The following is a 20,208-nucleotide window of genomic DNA, read 5'->3' as shown; positions in this document are numbered from 1 at the left end:
TTTCCATATTTTCTTATCTAGTCTCTCATTTGTTTCCTTATTTTCTGTTTCCTTAAAGTAATTCACTAATTCAATAGTTTGTAGTGTCTAATTGCCCAGTCAATGCTTCTATTGGGATTTTAAATTTAATACCATATTTTTAATCCTTATTCAATATTTTGGTAAGATTAGGTTTTTTTCATGATAGTTTGCTTTAGTTGAAAAGAGACAATATCCTTTGAATTCTATTGACAAGTCCGGTATCTTCTAAACACTTCTTCAGAGGAAGGCAGCTTCTCTAAATCTTTAGACATTTGTAGTCCTCTTCTTGTGAACTGCAGATTCCCTTCATAGATCATTTCCTCCAGAATTTATAGTCTTACATGGAAAGAGCTATATTTTCCTAGTATTATAACTATATTCTCTTAGTCTTTTCCTCATGTTCACAACAGAGCTGCCATAGCTCTAGGAATCACGTACATTCAAGGCAAGAAGAAGGTAAAAAGGGTGATGTTAGCTATGCTTATCACCTTTTTCAGGAAAGCAAAAGCTTTCTCGGAAGCTTCTCAGAAAACCTCTAGTGTTCAAAATGGTGTCATATAGGCACTCCTATCTCTATGGGAAGCTGGCAAAAGAAGAGTCTAGCTGCTGCTGTCTCTATAGTGCAGGCAAGCAAGGAAGAAAGGGGTTAGCAGCTCTGTCGCCCAGGCTGGAGGGCAGTGGCGCAATCTCGGCTCACTGCAACCTCTGCCTCCCGGGTTCGAGCGATTCTCCTGCCTCAGCCTCCCGAGTAGCTGGGATTATAGGCGTGCACCACCATGCCCAGCTAATTTTCATATTTTTAGTAGAGACAGAGTTTCACCATGTTGGCCAGGCTGGTCTCGAACTCCTAACCTCAAGTGATACGCCTACCTCAGCCTCACCAAGTGCTGGGATTACAGGTGTGAGCCACTGTGCCTGGCCAGAGTTTACCCTTGAAGGGTACTTATTTCTACAAAAACTCGTCCTTTTCCTCTGCCAGTAATCGGTCAACCAGGCCTCTCTGCCCTGACAGTCAACAGGTAGTCTGCTGTCAGGCAGGGCTTGCTTGTTTATGGAATCAGGACTGCCCTGTACCCTTCAGCACCAGTTCTCTGCATTGTCGATGGCTACCAATCCAACAATTTTAGCTGCAGGGCCTAAGGGGTGGGCTTCCCAAAAGGCACCTGCCTACCCTTCCCCCCACCCCCCCACCCGCCGCACCCCCCGCTCCGTCTCCCAGGGAGAAAGAGTCCTTGCTTCTCAGAGCCCATTTCTGCCTCATCCCAGACAAACAAGCCTCAGCTCTAAATGGCTTCCTTCATTCCAGTTTTTACAGCATTAAGATTTGGCAAAAATTCCTCCAGTTTCTGGCACAGAGGCCATATCCATCTATCGTTTCTAGTGCTGCTGCGGCAGATTTTTCCATATTTATGTATTCTGTTGAGTACTGTAATGAGGATTTGTGATAGAGAAGAATCGTAACAGGGCTATGCCTGTGTCATACCATCACGCCCCAAAGTGCACTCTTCCCTTTCACAAATACACTGTAACGTGCCATCAGCCAACACTTACGTTATCAGTTAGCTCCATCATGAGGAATTAGTTTACAGTCAACTGGAAGCTGCAATGGGAATCAGGACAGGGTCTTGAAAGAGGAGTGGGATGAGGGAGGCCTCAGAGGGAAGAAAAGGAGAACTAGGAGGGAAACAAGAAAGTACCTAGTGCCAAGTTCATTAACCTAGATATATGTGGCTCGGTGGTCCCTGGGGTGTAGCATGAACAATTCCACATCCCTTTGCTTTCTGAGCCTAGGATTCCTTCTCTGTTCCCTCTGACTCCCTTTCTTCTTTGCTATCTGGCTATTTCTGCCTCTGTCTTCCTCCCTCATTTGATTTTTTAAAATCCCCATAATATGAAACATATTTTTATTTAGTTTCTACCTCCCCTTATTGTAAAAAGCAGAGAAATGTTCTATATTTTCCTCCAATAAAAAGAAAGGAAAAGCATTCTGAATCATAAAGTTCCATCCAAATGGATTTTTTCCTGTGAGTCTGCAATCCCCAATTGGAAAAATATAAAGGTTCCTTGCTCCCAGGCTAGTGAAAGAAATACTAATAACATGATGGAAATGAGGGGAGGATGGGGAACGAGTGCAGCAGACCAGAGGGTGGGTGGAAAAGCAACACTGCAAGGCAGCCCCCCCAAGGGACAGGCATCACATGTGTGAAGAGTGCAAACAGGGGCTGCCACCACTGCTTGGACCACTCTGGCCTGACCCCCTTGCTGACCAGGACAGTGAGGAAGGACAAAGGCAACCAGCTCACTAGGATCCCCTGTCTGCTTTCTGACTCTCCAGTAAGTGGCATGGAAAGGTATCAATAGAAAACAAAATGAGCAATTTGTCAGTGAAAAACTCTAGAGTGACTAAGAGGACCAGCCCTGCAAAATCCATACCTGGGGAATGAAGATGAAGCAGTTGATTGTAGTTGTACAAACAAAGATCCCTCCAGATGTGAGTCCAAAGACCAGGTTGGGCCAGGAGTGCAAGTATCTGGTGACTACAAAAAGCAGCCCAGCAGCCAGTACAAGGAGGTTGACCCCCACCATGATGGTTAAGGACTGATTCACAGGAGGGGAGCTGACATGGCCAGTCAGGCCAGCCAGGTAGGCACCATACAGCAGGAGCAGGCCCTGGGGGGTGAAGAGGTGACGGAGGCTCAGAGAAGTGGAACAAGAGGTCAACGAGCAGTAGGTTTGCAACCAATTTCCTCATCTGTAAAATTAGGATAATAATACCTATCTTAAGGACTGCTATGAGGATTTACTAAGATATCACATAAGAAAACCCTCAGGGCAGCCCCTTATACCTACTAGGTACTTAATAAATGTTATTTTCCTCTCCTTTGCTGAGAATTAGTTTATCAGAAGTCAGCAAGTCAGCTATTAAATAGGACTCTTCTGAGACAAGGCATAGGACAGGATCATGTGAGTGGGTTAGTATCCCTACAGAAAGAGCTTGGAGGACAGCGGGCCCACAGAACCTCTGGTAATGAGTGCTACCACAGCCATTGTCCGGTGTTGCCCTGCTCAAAGCTGAGGGTGCACAGGGAAGCTGAAAGTGACCTCTGATCTGCTTGTCAAGTCACGTGCCACAGCCGGGGCAGTGCCCAGAGGAAGGGGCTCTTTTCTCTAATTTGCCCAAAGGCACCATCTGCTTGCCAAGCCTTGCACCTGCAAGACTGCATCTGACTAGAAGGGATGGGCCTTTAAAAAATTTACACAAAGGATCTCTACAGGCTAGTAGCGGCTCTGTGCCAGTGAGTGTTTATGGGAGATGAAGGGTAAAAAAATGGGAGAACAAAGGCAGGCTGGGACCCAGGCAAGACTGTGGGGCAGGCACAGGCAGCAAAAGCTCCATCTACAGTTCTCACCCTTTTTGTGACATTTCTTGCTCCCCTACAAGGAACCCAGGGCCCTATTCTTTTCTCTTTCCTATGAATATAAACCTGCTCTCAGAGTTGTCATTTGTACTAAGGAGAAAATAACTCATAGCACCTTAAAGTGCTGCACCCTCCATAGGAGCTGCATTAATATGGAAATCAAAGCTTTAGTCAATAATATGTAACATATAGATTCAATTAGGTTCACCTTTCTGACTACGTGCACAGTGCCATAGTAGTTGTAGGGCAGAAAATAGTGACACAAAGAAGTCACGATCCTGGCCTTTTTTGTTTGTTTGTTTTTTCTTTTTTTTTTTTTTTTTTTTGAGGCAGAGTCTTGCTCTGTCGCCCAGGCTGGAGTGCAATGGCGCTATCTCGGCTCACTGCAAGCCCCACCTCCCGGGTTCATGCCATTCTCCTCCTTCAGCCTCCCAAGTAGCTGGGACTACAGGCACCCGTCACCGCGTCCGGCTAATTTTTTTTGTATTTTTAGTAGAGATAGGGTTTCACCGTGTTAGCCAGGATGGTCTCGATCTCCTGACCTCGTGATCCGCCCGCCTCGGCCTCCCAAAGTGCTGGGATTACAGGCGTGAGCCACCACATCCGGCCGGTCCTGGCTTTTAACACTTGGTCTGGTAGGTAGATTTAAGGTAAGCACAAAAATCTTCTTTTTTTTTTTTTTGAGATGGAGTTTCGCTCTTGTTGCCCAGGCTGAAGTGCAATGGCATGATTTCTGCTCACTGCAACCTCCGTCTCCCAGGTTCAAGTGATTCTCCTGTCTCAGCCCCTGAGTAGCTGGGATTACAGGCTTGTGCCACCATGCTGGGCTAATTTTGTATTTTTAGTAGAGATGGGGTTTCACCATGTTGGTCAGGCTGGTCTCGAACTGCTGACCTCAGGTGATCCACCCACCTTAGCCTCCCAAAGTGCTGGGATTACAGGCGTGAGCCACTGTGCCCAGTCTAAAAATGTTCATGTTGATGACTCAGAACGTGAAGATGCCACGGGAGATGAGGTGGGGGTGGGACTGTGGGATTCAGAGGGAGAACTAATAATGAAAATAAAGTCAGGTATCAGCAGGGCACCTGCTGGTGACCCTCAAATCATATGACGTGGTCAGCTCCACCTTCATGGGTGACCCTAAAGAATATATTTCGGAGAACTGGCTGTGCCAGGAGGGAAGGAGTCAGCATGGAAGAGATACCTTCCAGGTTCCCCTAATGCCCAGTGTCCCAAATGGGGCCTGAGGGCCAAATGTGGCCATCCTGAGATCTTCAGTGACTAGAGGACACATAAGTCAGGAGACCAGGGAAGCCTGACTTTTGGGTAACTGACGCCATCAGGTGGTATTCAGCAGAGTTAGATCATTGCTAATTCAATCAAAGGCAAATGAAATTAATTCTGTGATTTTGAAATGTTCAGATATGACTCCACTAAAAGATTTTAATTCCATTAAAATTCTTGTTAAAGGGGAAATGGGTGTGAATCAAGTTCTATACATTCTTGGCTGGTGTTTGAGTGAGTCATATTTGATCCTTGCATATCACTGGCTTTAACTGCTGAGAAGTGTGGGGTAGGGGGCAGTTGACAGACTCAGGTAGGGGGTCCTAGAACTTAATGTGGAGATTGGGGTCCTCCTGAGGAGCTTCTCGCTGCCCAGGGAGTCTATGGTATCTGGCTCAGTAAGTTTCCTCATGCTCCATCCTTTTCCTTCTTTTTCCTACAGAAAGATATTACAGTAAAATAAAATGGAAATGGGAGTATATAAAAGGCAATGGAGAAAATAAATCAAATTGAGTCACAAAGTAAGTAGCTATGGGGGAAGTGCTGGCTTTCTGGGCTGGGGAGGACACACTCTTCTACAGGGACTCAAGGAAACAACGGAGGCAATGTATTTTCCAGAAGTGTTTGGGGGCAGTGGAAGAATAGTAATAATAACATCTAACATTTATTGAGCTCTTGTTATGGACCAGGAGTGGCTGAAAACTCTTAATATGCATTAACTCTTTAGAGACAGAACAGTTCTAAGGGGATATTATCATCATTCCTATTTTAAAATGAGGAAACTGGGGCTCAGAGAGGTTAAATGAGGCTCAGGGTCGGCTAGCCAGGGGCAGAGTCAGAATTCAAACCCTGATCTGTCACAACTGAAGCTCCTTTTTTAACCATTAGCAAGATTCTGGAGATCAAGAGCTGTTCACTTCCTAGAGTCTTCTTTTAAAAAATATTTCTGTCAAAGTAATATTTGCACATAGTTTAAAAGGAATGTTTCCCTGCCTTAGTCTGGCCCACCCCTAAACGTGTTTCTCAGAAGCAACAACTTCTAATACTTTCTTAGTGGTGGAGTGGGTAAAGTTTACCTCCTTTTTTTTTTTATTGAGATGGAGTCTCGCTCTGTTGCCCAGGCTGAAGTGCAGTGGCGCAATCTCGGCTCACTGCAACCCCTGCCTCCCAGGTTCAAGTGATTCTCCTGCCTCAGCCTCCTGAGTAGCTGGGATTATAGGTGCACACCACCACACCCAGCTAATTTCTGTATTTTTAGTAGAGACAGAGTTTTACTATGTTTGGCCAGGCTGGTCTCGAACTCCTGACCTTAAGTGATCCACCCACCTCAGCCTCCCAAAGTGCTGAGCCACTGTGTGAGTACAGGTGTGAGCCACTGTGCCCAGCCAGACTTTACCCTTAAAGGGCACTTATTTCTACAAAAACTCTTCCTTTTCCTCTGCCAGTAATCGGTCAACCAGACCTCTCTGCCCTGATAGTCAACAAGTAGTCTGCTGTCAGGCAGGGCTTGCTGTTTATGGAATCAGGACTGCCCCGTACCCCTGAGCACCAGTTCTCTGTCTCCCTAAGCTGAAAACCAGCTGTCCTGTTCTGAGTGCTCCATGCTCCATGCAGGTATCCTCTACCTTCTGGAAATAATATTCTACTTTTGCCCATCTAACAGAGACAAATGAGTCTAATGGTGAGAGATTTGGGGCATTATGGGAGACACTGTGAGACAGCTGGAACCCCTCAAAGGGCCCTGTGAATGCTGCCATCTGTCTCAGAGCCAGCCTTGCTTCCAACCAGAGTGAGAAAGTCAGGTGGGTGAAAGGCAGCAGGACACCTTGGCCCAAATCTTGAAGAAACACACAAGAGACATAATAAGGGCACTTAGGAGAACAAATAAAGCTGGGTCAAATGTCTCCTCATAATTCCCCTTGCAGGGAAGATGAAGGGAAAACTGGTATTGTCAAATCAGTTAAGAAACCAGACCAATAAATAGGAGAAACAGTGGGTGAATTCCAGATGATTTGGGGGAGGACTGAATGAAGGAGTCTAAAGAGTTGGAGGGTCTCCCCCAAACAAATAAAAATAGAAAAGTAAAAACAGTCATGGCTTTGAAGTTTATGCATCAACAGAGGTCTCCTCTGAGTTCAAGATTCTTTGCAGACATCACCTCGTTAACTCCTGTAATTCTCTCTTCATATCCATTTTGTTGGTGACAGAGACCATATCAGATGTGGTTACCAACCTTGCATCCCCAAACAAGGGCAATCCAAACATCGGAATACTGGGAAGCACAGAAGTGGGTGCTGGTCAAAGTGCAGGACATGTCTCTCCCTGTCACCTAGAAGGGACACAGAGTCAGAACTGGAGGTGCCCACAATTACCAGGAACACAAAGCAGATCTTCGTGAACATTCTGGAGCATGAATTCTTCTACAGCACATGATATCCCCCTCAGTATGTAAAAACTGCAGCATTTAGGTGACTCCACTAGAACTTAAATGAGAGTGACTATGTGTTAGGAGAAGAGATGATAAAGTTGGGCTAACAGCTGTGTGCTTGGTGACAATAGGGCTTACCCCTCATTTATGTGCTTTGCTACCCCAATCAAATTAGTGCCTCAACAAAACTATAAAATATTTCATTATGCACCTGCTTTTTGCAATCATTGAATCCTTAAACATTAATCTTGCAATGTCATGATTCCATGATTCCACTGTATTCCTCAGCCCCTCGTGAGGCTGGAGATATATAATACTTTTTTTTTTTTTTTTTTTTTTTGTGGCAGGGTCTCACTCTGTCACCCAGGCTGGAGTGCAGTGGTGCAATCTCAGCTCACTGCAACCTCTGCTTCCCGGGTTCAAGAGATTCTCCTGCCTCAGCTTCCCAAGTAGCTGGGATTACAGGCATGTGCCACCACGCCTGGCTAATTTTTGTATTTTTGGTAGAGACATGGTTTCACCATGTTGGCCAGGCTGGTTTCGAACTCCTTACCTCAAGTGATCCGCCTGCCTCAGCCTCCCAAAGTGCTGGGATTACAGGCGTGAGCCACCATGCCCGGCCATACTTCTTGTTAACTGAATAGTATGTACTGGATATGGTTGAGTCTTTTACCTACATTGTTCCATTTAATTTTTGCCACAACCCTATGCAATAGGTAGTATTATTATCTCAATTTTACCTATTAGGAAATAGACTTAGAGAGGTTACATAACTTTCCCAAGGTCACACAACTGGTGAGCTTGATAGGGCTGGGATTTGAACCAGGGTTGACTGACTCCAAAGGCCACCTTAAACTACTACCTCCACCTCTACAATTAGGGGAAGTTAACTGCCGATAGCTGAAAGTTTTAATTATTGATAATGTGGAAGTGGCAGAACTGCCAGGCAGATTCCAGCATGCTGATATCTCATTGTATACCCACAAAGAGACGCTCAGGCAGGAGGAGCAGTGGGAGTGGCAGCAGACTAGGGCAAGAATTTCATGGAAGCCACAGCTCCTGACTCTCCCTCTTCTTGGAGTCCTTTATCTTCTTGTTGCAAGGATGACTCCTGTGTATCCACAGAGGTCAGTCCAGTTTGGGGATGAGATTCCCTAGGGATTTGGCCCCTCACCGTCATACTGACACTGAGAATCTGGAGGCACTGGATGGGATCAGTCAGCACCCATGTCATGAGCAGGATCACATCAGCCATCAACAGGGCTGCCACCAACCCCAGCAACTGCAGGTCTTTGATAATCTGCAAAAGAGTCAAGGTCAAAACTTCTCCTTGTTGACTGGCTATATGACACAGGGGCTAGAGTATCCCATGTGCTCTCAGCTATATGCTTCAAGGTCAGCCCTCCCAAGGAGCTTCAAATGTAGCTATCAAAAATGAAACAGACACCAAACATTTACAATGACTTCTATGCTGATATCATTATTAGCATTACGCATTTCCGTTTGTTTAACTTCTCCATATCCTACCTTTTCCCACAAAGGACTCAAGGTGTTTTATAAAATAAATAAACTATTATTTCTATATGTTTATATGAGCACATGGATATGAATGTCACACCACACTGTTAATAACTATTAACTGACAGGGTGGGACTCAGAGATGCAGGAGGAATCATTAGCATTTTCATTATATACATATGAACTACAGATTGACTTATGATCTTGACTTATGATGGGGTTATGTCTGGATAAATCCATTGTAAGTTGAAAATATCATAAGTCAAAAATGCATTTAATACACCTAGCCTACCAAACATTGCAGTTTAACCTAGCCTACCTTTAATGTGCTCAGAACACTTATATTAGCCCACACCTGGGCAAAATCATCTAAAACAAAGCTTAATTTATAATGAAGTGGTAAATATCTCATAAAACGTATTGACTACTGTGCTGAAAGTGAAAAACAAAGTGGTTGTATGAGTATTTTAAGTATGGTTTCTACTGAATGTGGATTGCTTTCACACCATCGTAAAATAGAAAAACTGTAAGTTGAACTGTTTTATGTCAGGGACCATCCGTATTTGACTTAGGATGAAGAGAATGTGTTAGTTTGTGACTACAAAAATAAAATTGAGAAAAATATATACTGTGATAGGATTAAAATATTAAACATCAGGGAAGAGAGGAAATAAAGGGAATTATGATGAAGGCTCAGATGAAGAGTGTATATATAATAGCATTTACTAATTGGAGCAGAAGAAATGTGGATCTGAGCTTTTGACAACCAATGAAAACAAGCACAACCAGTTACATGATTCAAGGTGTTTGTAAAATTAAAAACAAACCAATTGCCTAATCAAATTGTTCAAAACCAGTGATAAAGGGAAACTACTCAAAGCAAGCAGTGAAGAAAGACATATTTTGTGTAGACATAAAATAAACATGAGACTTCTCATCAGATACAAGGCCAAGTGAGAAGACAGTGCAGGAACATCTTGAAAGTACTAGAAGAAGAAAAGAAAATTTCAGTCTAGAATTCTATTCTCAGTAATATATCTTTCAGAAATGAAGGCAAAATAAAGACTTTTTCAGATAATCAAAAGCTGAAAGAATTCAGTAGTAGCACACCCACACTGGAATGTTAGATATCCTTCAGGCGAAGGAAAATAATACGAGATAAAAATGTGGATCTATACAGGAAATTAAGAGCACTGGAAATGGTAACTAAACAGAAAAATACATGATTAGTTTTCATTACTTAACTATCACTGAAGAAAATAACAAAATTCAGCATGTTGTCCTGGGTCTTAAAAATAAAAAAAAAATATTTTTAAAGATAATTGATTTATTAAACAAAAGAATTGTATGGGGCCTATAACATGTAACAGCAAAGATAGGAATGGGGATAAAAGGAAGCATACTGTTGTAAGGTACTTATACATGAGTGCCAATTATGCAATTCTATAGAAATTCTTCCTGAAATTGAAAAGAAGGGAATAGTTCCCAACTCATTTTATAAAGCCAACATTACCCTGATACCAAAACTAGAAAAATATATTACAAGGCAACCACAGAGCAATATGTATTAAAAACATGAATGTACAAATTCTAAACAAAGTTTTTATAAAAATGAGTCCAACAATACATGAAGAGGATAATGTATCATGACCAAGTGGAGCTAATCCCAGGGATGGAAGGTTGGTTTGACACCCTAAACCATTTAACATATGGGGAGAGAAAGAGATAATGAGCAGAAGCATAGAGGATTCTTAGGGCAGTAAAACTACTCTGTATGATACTGTAATGGTAGATACATGTCGTTGTACATTTGTCCAGACCCATAAAATGTACAACACCAAAAGTGAACCCTAATGTCAAGTACAGACCCTGGGTGACAATGATGTATTAATGTAGTTCCATCAATTGTAATAAGTATATACTCTGAGGGGGAATACTGATAATGGGAGAGGCTATGCATGTGTGAGGAAAGACTGTATATGTAAAACCTCTGTACCTTCTGCTCAATTTTTATGTTAACTTAAAACTACTCTAAAAAAGAAAGTCTATTGTGTAAGGGTTTAAAAAAAAACCATTTAACATAATCCACCACGTGAATAAGCTAAAAAAAGAAAAACTGTATGATCATCTCAATAGACCCAGAAAAAGCTTTCGACAAAACCCAACATCAGTTCTTGATTAAAACTCTCAGCAAAATAAGAATAGAATAGTACTGCCCCAACTGGATAAATGGCATCTACAATAAAACTACTGCTAATATCATTCTTAGTTTTGAAAGACTGTTTTTCCCACAGGATCAAGAATAACAAAGATATCTGCTCTCACCACTTCTATTCAGATTGTACTATTGTATCTAGCCAGTGCAATCAGACAAGAGATTGGAAATAAATTATCTTTATTCACTGATGATATGATTATCTTTGTAGAAAATCTGATAGACTCTATAAAAAAGCTGCTAGAACTAACATGTAGTTTAGCAAGGTTGCAGTATACAAGCTAAGCATATAAAAATTAATTATATTTCTGTGGCCAGGCATGGTGGCTAATGCCTGTAATCCCAGCACTTCGGGAGGCCGAGGAAGGCGGATCATTTGAGGTTGGGAGTTTGAGACCAACCTGGCCAAAATGGTAAAACCTCATCTCTACTAAAAATACAAAAACTAGCCAGGTGTGGTAGCAGGCACCTGTAATCCCAGCTGCTTGGGAGGCTGAGGCAGGAGAATTGCTTGAACCCGGGAGGCGGAGGTTGCGGTAAGCTGAGATCGCACCACTGCACTCCATCCTAGGCAACAGAGTGAGACTCCATCTCAAAAAAACCAAAAATTAATTATATTTCTATATATTAGCAACAAACAACTGGAAAGTGAAATTAAAAAAATAGTAACATATAAAATAGCAAAAAAATATAAAATACCTAGAAACAAGTTTGATGAAAGATGTGAAAGAGCAATATTGAAAAGTACAAAAAAAAGATGGGAAAAATTAAAGACCTAAATAAATGGGTTCATGGGTCAAAAGACACAACATTAGTAAGAAGCCAATTCTCCACAATTTGATCTATTAGATTCAACATAATCCCAAAAGAATTTTTGTAGAAATCAGTAAACTGATTCAAAAATTCACATGGGCATTCAAAGGACCCAGATTAGCCAAAATAGCATTGAAAGAGAAGAAGAAAGTCAAAGAACTAATACGCCCTGATTTCAAGATTTAGTATAAAGCTACAGTAATCAGGGTAATATGGTATTGCTGTTGAGATAGACACATCAGTGAGACAGAATGGAGGTTCCAGAAATAGATCTACACACTTATGGACAACTGATTTAACAGAGGCACAAAGGTAATTCAGTGAAGAAAGGACAATCTTTTCAACAAATGGTGTTGGAATAATCAAATGTCTGTATGTAAAAAAAAAAAATTCAATCAATACATCATACCATATACCAAAATTAACTCAAAATGGATCATAGGCCTAAATGTAAAAGCTAAAACTCTAAAATTTCTGGAAGTAAACACATGAGAAAACTTTTGGGGCCCTAAGTTAGGCAAAATTTTCTTAAATATAATACCAAAAACATGATCCATAAAAGAACACAGTGGGGCCGGGTGTGGTGGCTCATGCCTGTAATCCTGGAACTTTGGGAGGCTGAGGCTGGTGAATCACTTGAGGCCAGGAGTTTGAGACCAGCCTGGCCAACATGGTAAAGCCCCATCTCTACTAAAAATACAAAAACAAACAAATAAACAAGAAACCTAGAAACAAAGAACAAATTGATAAATTGGACTTCATCAGAATGAGAAATGTCTTATCTTTGAAAGACATTCTGAAGTAAATGAAAGTAAAAGGAACAAAAGAACAAACTGGAAGAAAATCTTTGCAAATCTACATCTGATAAAGGGTTTGTATCCAGAATATAAAAAGAACTCACAAAACTCAATAATAAGACAACAAAAAATCCAATTTAAAAATGAATGAGGCTGGGTGTGGTGGCTCACGCCTGTAATCCCAGCACTTTGGGAGGCCAAGGCAAGCGGATCACGAGGTCAGGAGCCTGGTCAACATGATGAAACCCCATCTCTACTAAAAATACAAAAATTAGCCAGGCGTGCTGGCGGGTGCCTGTAACCCCAGCTACTTGGGAGGCTGAGGCAGGAGAATTACTGGAAACAGGAAGGCAGAGGTTGCAGTGAGCCAAGATCACACCACTGCACTCCAGCCTGGGTGAAAGAATGAAACTCTGTCTCAGAAAAAAAAAAAAAAAAAAAATGGGTGAAAAATTTGAACAGATAGTTCACCAAAGAAGGTGTATGGATGGCAAATAAGCAAGTGAAGAAATGCTCAATACTGCATTAGAGAAATGAAAATTTGGAAGCATAATGAGATACTACCACACATACTTATTAGAATGCCTAAAATGAAAAAGACTGATCAAATCAAATGTTGCCAAGAATGTGGAGGAAATGGACTCTCATACATTGCTGGTGGAAATGCAGAATGGTAAAACCACTTCGAAAAACAGTCTGACCATTACTTAAAAAATTAAATATACACTTACCATATGATCCAACCATACTCTTAGGTTTTCACCCAAGAGAAATAAAAGCCTATGTCTACACAAAGACTTTGTACATGAATGTTCATAGCAGGTTTAATTTTAATCGCCACAACTGGCGATAACCCAAACATCCATCTACAGATAAGCAAATTGTGTCTATGCATTGTAATACTACTCAGCAATAACAAAGAAATAACTATTGATGCACACAACATAGATAAATAACTATAATATTCATAAAAACAATTATATGAGTAAAATAAGCCAGAGAAAAAATAGTCCATACTGCATGGTTCCATTTATATAAAACTCTGGAAAATGCAAACTCATCTACAGTGACAGAAAGCAAATCAATGATTTCCTGAGGATAGGAACAAGGGATATAAGGATTGGACAGGAGAGGGAGATAATAAAGGGTTGCAAGAAAGCTTTTGAAGATGAGGATATGATATGTTCATTATGCACCATGTTTCTTGGTTGTATATCCATGTCACAATTTATCAAATCATATGCTTTAAATATGTGCATTTCACTGCATGTCAATTATACTTCAGTAAAGCTATGTTTAAAAAAGAAACTGGTGTTCTTGAGGGATGAATGCAGTTTTTGTCCTTCTAGGCAATGTTCTTCATAGGTATGATTGCTCACAGCTGAGCTTTGGTAAGTATGCACCATGATTCAATAACATTTGCTAAAAAAAATTCCCATCATTCCAGAGAAGTAAACACCAACTGAATGATATATTGGGTCTGGGCAGGGCCTATACCCAATGAGGATAATGGTCAGGAATTGAGGTTTGAGCAGTCTCATCAGACAACCTGATAAAATGGGGAAATGTGGTTAAGTTGATGACTGATATCAGGGACATGTCGGTGATCTGGCTGCTACATAACTTAGAGTTGATTCTGTCTCCTCTTCCTTGCCCACTGCTTTGGGCAAATCCTTCTCAGTACAGAGAACTGCCTTCTACATAGAAAAGAACTGGACTCCAGGGAAGGAAATAACTACTTACTTGCTATAGTTTCTCTGTAATCACTCTTCCTCCCTTCACTTCCAGCTCACACCTGTGCCAAACAACAGTTTCTGGGATCTTGTTCTGCCTCACACTGGTGCCAGGTATTGGCCAGCTCACATGTCCCCATAGGGCCTGGGGTACATAGGAACCAGAGCCCAAGTTTGAAGCCCTATCTTCAACAGCACTGATCCACAGCCTTCCAGGCCTGAGGCCTTATGAGGCCGCATGATTCCAGGGTTTGGAATGAGAAACAAGAACTTTGGATGTCCTGAAAGCGGCTAGGCTCAGTAATGTGCATGAGCTTCTCTAGCTGTTAACCAATGCTGAAGCTGCCATCTGCAGTCAAGCATTGTGTACTTGCTGCCTACTCACCACTCTCTTGTCCGGGACCCTTTGGGTAAACACCTTGTAGAGTCGCCAGCTCTTTCCCAGAATGGGGCCAAACACAAGGGAAGTCCCAATGCACAGCATGGACAGTCTTGTCTACAAGTGGAAGGAGACAGAAAAGTCACAAGAGGAACCTTTATCAGTTCTCCACACACTCTGATCTGCAGGGTCTGGGTCCCACAGATGGCACGAGGTACAGAGTGAACCTCACCAAGTGTTCTGGGATTGCCTCGAAAAGTGCCCACTCCAAGGATAAAGGTAACCACCACCCACGGGAGCAGCTGGTTTAAAAAAAAAATAAAAACTTTACAGTCAAAACCAAATTTTAAAACTTCACCTACCTGAATGAGAGTTTCCATTGAGCTCCCCACGAAAGCATCTTGAATCCCAAAGAGGTAAGCGCTACTGTAAGTCAGACAACTGCCCAGTAAGGTCACAATGTTCAGATTGGGACTGGACATCTTCACAATCCTAGAGGGGATCAGAAGAAAGACACTTACAGCCATGACCTTTTGCCTTGGGGCCAAAGATCTACAAGACCAAAGCTTCCTCACCAGCATAATCTCCAATGCAGCCTTGGATTGAAGGACCACTGGGAAGAAAACTCTTTACAGCCCTGTGAAAACTTATAATTTCTTTAAATTTATTTTCAAAAAGAACTAAACTCTGGCACTTATTGCTTGTATAACTCCCAAGTCTTTTTAAAAGAAGGATGACTACCTACAAACAGGTGGTATTGGAGAAGAGTTGGGATTTTATCGATGAAGTTTATGGTTGCTAGGGGACTGCCATGTGCAGCTTAGTGAATAAACAACCAGCAGGTAGATACCCACAGAGTTTGGAGCCCTTAGAAAGAGGTTGTTTTTTTTTTTTTTTTCATATACTATTTACTTTATTTGATATGTAAACCATTTTCCTCTACTTGACCAAGAAAGAAAGAGGATAAAGGGATTAGAAGCAGGAAATTGGGGCAAGGCCTTTTCTCAAATATTAATAGTTTTAGATGAGATTAGAGACAAATTTGAAAGTTAGAGGGAGATGTGAATAATCAGGAGTTCAGACAAATACCCTGGGCACCAACAGAAGTTCAGGATGTGAACTGGTTAACCTAAGGGCAATGCCAGGCTCACACTGGACAGTGACTGATACTAATTAATTACAAGTAACAAGAAGGAAAGACATTGTATTTAAGAATTGTAATCTAAATACTGTATATAAATGCAACATTTCTACTAATAGTCATTTGATAATTATACTTTGTTATACTTTTATTTTTAAATCATAACTAAGGAGGAAAACATTCTTACCTATGTCTCTTGATGACATGGCAGGCTGCCTTAAAGGCCAGGGCCAAGGCAAAACTATCCACTTAGTGAAGCTTGTTCTAACCACAGGCAAAGCACCTAGGAGGCACTAAACAGTTTGGCAGTGCTGGATTTGCAAGCATCATAACCGCCATGAGCATGGCTTAGTTACTTTGTGCCTGACATTGTGATACATCCATACACACAAGAACACCAAACCACTGTCCCAGGCCCCAGGTACTGTCAGCATAGGCCAGTGAGTCCAGTTGAACTTAGCTTTGTCTTGGAGGGAAGATTTTTTTCTTTTTCTAAAAGTGAGAGCAACTTTCATGCACTCCCTTTTCTAAAATGAAAATAATAATTATACGATCTACCTTCAAAGAGTTGTGAGGATTTAATAAGGCAATATGGCAAAATGCTTGGCACATGGCCTGGCACATAGTAGGCATGTTGCCAATATCAGCTGCTTATATTATAATCTCACTGTCCTCCTCTTCCAGGTTTTAGAAACCTAGGAATCACCTTTTCCTTCTTCTGTTTCTTCATCAGAAATACCCAATCAATTGCCAGGTTTCATTTCTTCTTCTTTTTTTAATTTTTTTGGGACAGAGTCTTGCTCTGTCACCCAGGCTGGAGCGCAGTGGCTTGATCTTGGCTCACCACAACCTCCGCCTCCCTGGTTCAAGTGATTCTCCTGCCTCAGCCTCCCGAGTAGCTGGGATTACAGGCGCCTGCCACCATGCCCAGCTAATTTTTGTATTTTTAGTAGAGACAGGTTTCACCATGTTGGCCAGGCTGGTCTCACACTCCTGACCTCAAATGATCTGCCTGTCTCGGTCTCCCAAGGTGCTGGGATTACAGGTGTGAGCCACTGTGCCCGGCCTCTTTCACTTCTTATTTCAAAGTCTCTGAGTTTTCTCTCACTCTCCATCCTTTTTTTTTGAGACAGAGTCTCGCTCTGTTGCTCAGGTTGGAGTGTAGTGGTATGATCTTGGCTCACTGCAACCTCTGCCTCCTAGGTTCAAGCAATTCTTCTGCTTCAGCCCCCTGAGCAGCTGGGATTACAGGTGCCCACCATCACGCCAGGCTGATTTTTGTGTTTTTAGTAGAGAGAGGGTTTTGCCATGATGGCCAGGCTGGTCTCAAACTCCTGACCTCAAGTGATCTGCCTGCCTCAGCCTCCCAAAGTTCACTCTCCTTTTTTTTTTTTTTTTGAGATAGAGTCTTGTTCTGTTGTGCAGGATGGAGTGCAGTGGGGCAATCTCGGCTCACTGCAACCTCCACCTCCTAGGTTCAAGTGATTCTCATGCCTCAGTCTCCCCAGTAGCTGGGTTTACAGGCACGCGCCACCACACCCATCTAATTTTTGCATTTTTGGTAGAGACAGGGTTTCACCATGTTGGCCAGGCTGGTCTCGAACTCCTGACCTCAGGTGATCTGCCCACCTCGGCCTCCCACAGTGTTGGGATAACAGGTGTGAGCCACTGCGCCTGGCCTTTCCATTCTTGATACCATGTTTATCCAGGATACAATCATGTTAGGAGCAATGGAACTGGGGTGGAAGGTAACAGGTGGGAATACCAGCTCTGCCACTCACAGCTGACTAAGCCTGTCTGACCAGGAAACAGGCTCCTATTTCCTCATCTGGAAAATGAAAATAACATCATCTTTTGTAACTACCCCACAGGTTATTGCAAAGATGAGATGATGTATGTGCCAAAACTCTTTGCAAACTTTAAGATGATGCAAAAATATTACTTTTTAGATTTTTGATGTAACCTTCAGCTCTCAGTGAACACCAATTTTTCCCTGTTCTAGTACATTCCGTACATTACATTCAGATTTATTAATCTTAACATACCACCTTTATATTTAGCAAAAGAGCTACATGTATAAAGAACAATCTTCTATGGTTTACCTTAAGTCTCTTGTATCCAAATTTAAGATCTAGCCCTATCGTACGATCCACTTACTCATTCAGGTCTGCCTCCTCAGCCTCCATGTCTTCAGATTGTGGACTTATGGAGAGTGATTTTCCTTAATTTCTTTATCTCTCCACAAAAGAAGGGGAATATGTGGTGAATATTAACTACAGAAGTAAGAACAGTGCTAACCAGCAGCTTCACAAAGCATTTTTTAAAGAAAAGTACTACATTAGAGACCAGTGCAGACACTGATTCAGAGCAGACAGTACTGCTGACCTGGCACCGGTTGCACAGGGCAGTCAGAAGTTTGAGCAATGGCACAAGCACTGGGTGGACTCCTGCAAGACCCATAACTCAGGCCATTCCTCCCCATGGCCATTCTCACATTCCTGCACATAAGCCATGACTAGATAGTCACCAAGCAACTGCCTGGATTTCACAGCCACATGTCTGTTTGGTCTAGATCACCGATCGGTAAGTTTCTCTCATAATTTTTCTTTGGACCCATTTTATTTGAGTACCACTATACAATCAGTTTTCCTTTGAGTGATACAGTACTACATGAAATCCTGATTGAGGATTCCTTCCCTTTCTGATTTAGTTAAGAGGAACTCAATTTTTCCACAAAATATACATTGAATAGTTTTCACCTCTCAGACAGTGGTGCTAATTCATTATTCAAATAGACATACTATGGGCTTATATATGTATATTGTGATATTTTTCCCAAGCAGTCTTACTGAAAACTTGCCTCAGGGAACAAAAGATGAATACAAGATGATTTCCCTTTTTTGTTTGGCCAAGTTAACACCTGTGAAGTCACTGAAAGGTGAATCATCTCCAATTCAGCAGGTGAATTATGTATGTCTGGGGAATGTCTTTGCCACGTTGGTAGGAATTCAGCCACCAATGTCATTTATATTTTTCTATTCAGCTAAAAGATGAAGCCTACATAGCTGAATATTTTAATCAGCCACAAACACATAATTTCCACAAAGCAAATAGATTTCAATATTGTATATTTAATTATAGATAGCCAGTACTATCTAGATTACTTGTCTTCCATTTATGAAGAGTAAAAAGCCTGAATTGGGTTACTGTCAGTCAGAAACAAGGTGAAGTTTTTTTTTTTTTTAAAGGATTATATAGCTATCTCATTATCTCTTCCTCTTCATTTATTGAGTGGAAATGTAAGACAAGAACTTTCTTGATTTTTCTATCCTCAAGTGAGGTTTCAATACATATAGATAAATATCGAACTACACCTGCAAAACCTGTATAATTCTGCATTATCATTTCAATAGTCTCTAATGAATTCAGATGCTTAAGTGACATCCACCAGCTCAATGGTATGATGTTGCAAAAACTTTATCAAATGTTAATTTCTGAACTTGGCAGTTTATTTTATTTGGAGTTACTGAGTCCGAAAACATGGCCAGAGAATGGAGCACAGGGTACTTGTTGGCATGCTGTGACTAACAGAAAACTTTCCTAAGATGTCACAAGACCATGCTCTCTAAAATGCTACAAAAATTGATGTAAATGGTATCACTGAGCTTTAACCTATCCAAAACCGAATATGAATGTCTTTCCAAAATGCTTTTTAATAAAACAATTAAAATTTAAATTGTGAAAATTTATCTGATTTCTTTATCAACTTACTATTTTTGATCCATGCTACAATGGGATTATAAATCTATCTCAAATAAAACTCCAAACACCTTTATCATAATGTTATCTGATGTGTTTCAGCAAATTTGATCTTTTAATATCTTGCTTATTTCTAATGTATACACTAATCTGCACCCAATTAAAACTCTGCACACCTCAAGCTAATATTAGTGTGACCTCTAGCCATTTGTATTTAAAGTGTCTATCATAAGGCCTGACCCTGTTCCTTACTCTCGTGCCTGGACCACCATCCTACTAGAACATCCTAGGAGATTTCATTAGCTTTTCAGCCTCCAGAGTTCTAAATTATTCAATCATAATGATTTCACTTTATTCCTCTTCAGACACCCATCCCCAGGTTACACTCTGGGTCTTAGGGTCACTCAGAATGGTTTCCCTTCAGGAATTTTAAACACCAATATCCCAACACTAATTTGACTACAATCTGTTCAAAATTTAACTCCGAGTCTCCCCCTCAATTGCTCACCTTCTTCCCCATTTCAGATAACAGCAACTCCACCTTTCAATTTGCCTCCAAAAACCTTGGAGTCATCCTGACTCTTGCTCACTACCCACATCCAATCTGTCATAAATCTTGTTGGCTCTATCCTCGAAATACATCCAGAATCTAACTCCTTCTCACCACCTCTGCTGCCACCACCTGATCAAAGTCTTACTTT

General features: G+C 41.5%; 1 protein-coding gene across 2 annotated transcripts in view; it reads right to left on the bottom strand.

Annotated features, from left to right (window-relative positions):
* The window catches only part of GPR156 (G protein-coupled receptor 156), a 122,899-nt gene that overhangs the window by 13,358 nt on the left and 89,333 nt on the right, over window positions 1–20,208 (bottom strand). The window contains exons 4-8 of one of the 2 annotated variants that reach the window (XM_032150079.3): window positions 14,970–15,099; window positions 14,614–14,724; window positions 8,327–8,452; window positions 6,958–7,053; window positions 2,455–2,691 (exon numbers count right to left, since the gene is read on the bottom strand). In XM_032150079.3, the coding sequence (XP_032005970.1) occupies window positions 2,455–2,691; window positions 6,958–7,053; window positions 8,327–8,452; window positions 14,614–14,724; window positions 14,970–15,099 (700 nt within the window). The remainder of the gene's footprint in view (window positions 1–2,454; window positions 2,692–6,957; window positions 7,054–8,326; window positions 8,453–14,613; window positions 14,725–14,969; window positions 15,100–20,208) is intronic. The other variant, XM_032150080.3, reaches the window with a different exon arrangement.

This window comes from Hylobates moloch, unplaced genomic scaffold (assembly GCF_009828535.3).
Source record: "Hylobates moloch isolate HMO894 unplaced genomic scaffold, HMol_V3 SCAFFOLD_4, whole genome shotgun sequence".
Taxonomy (NCBI): Eukaryota; Metazoa; Chordata; class Mammalia; order Primates; family Hylobatidae; genus Hylobates; species Hylobates moloch.
The sequence above is the reverse complement of the archived record's forward strand: the minus strand, read 5'-3'. Positions and strand labels throughout refer to the sequence as shown.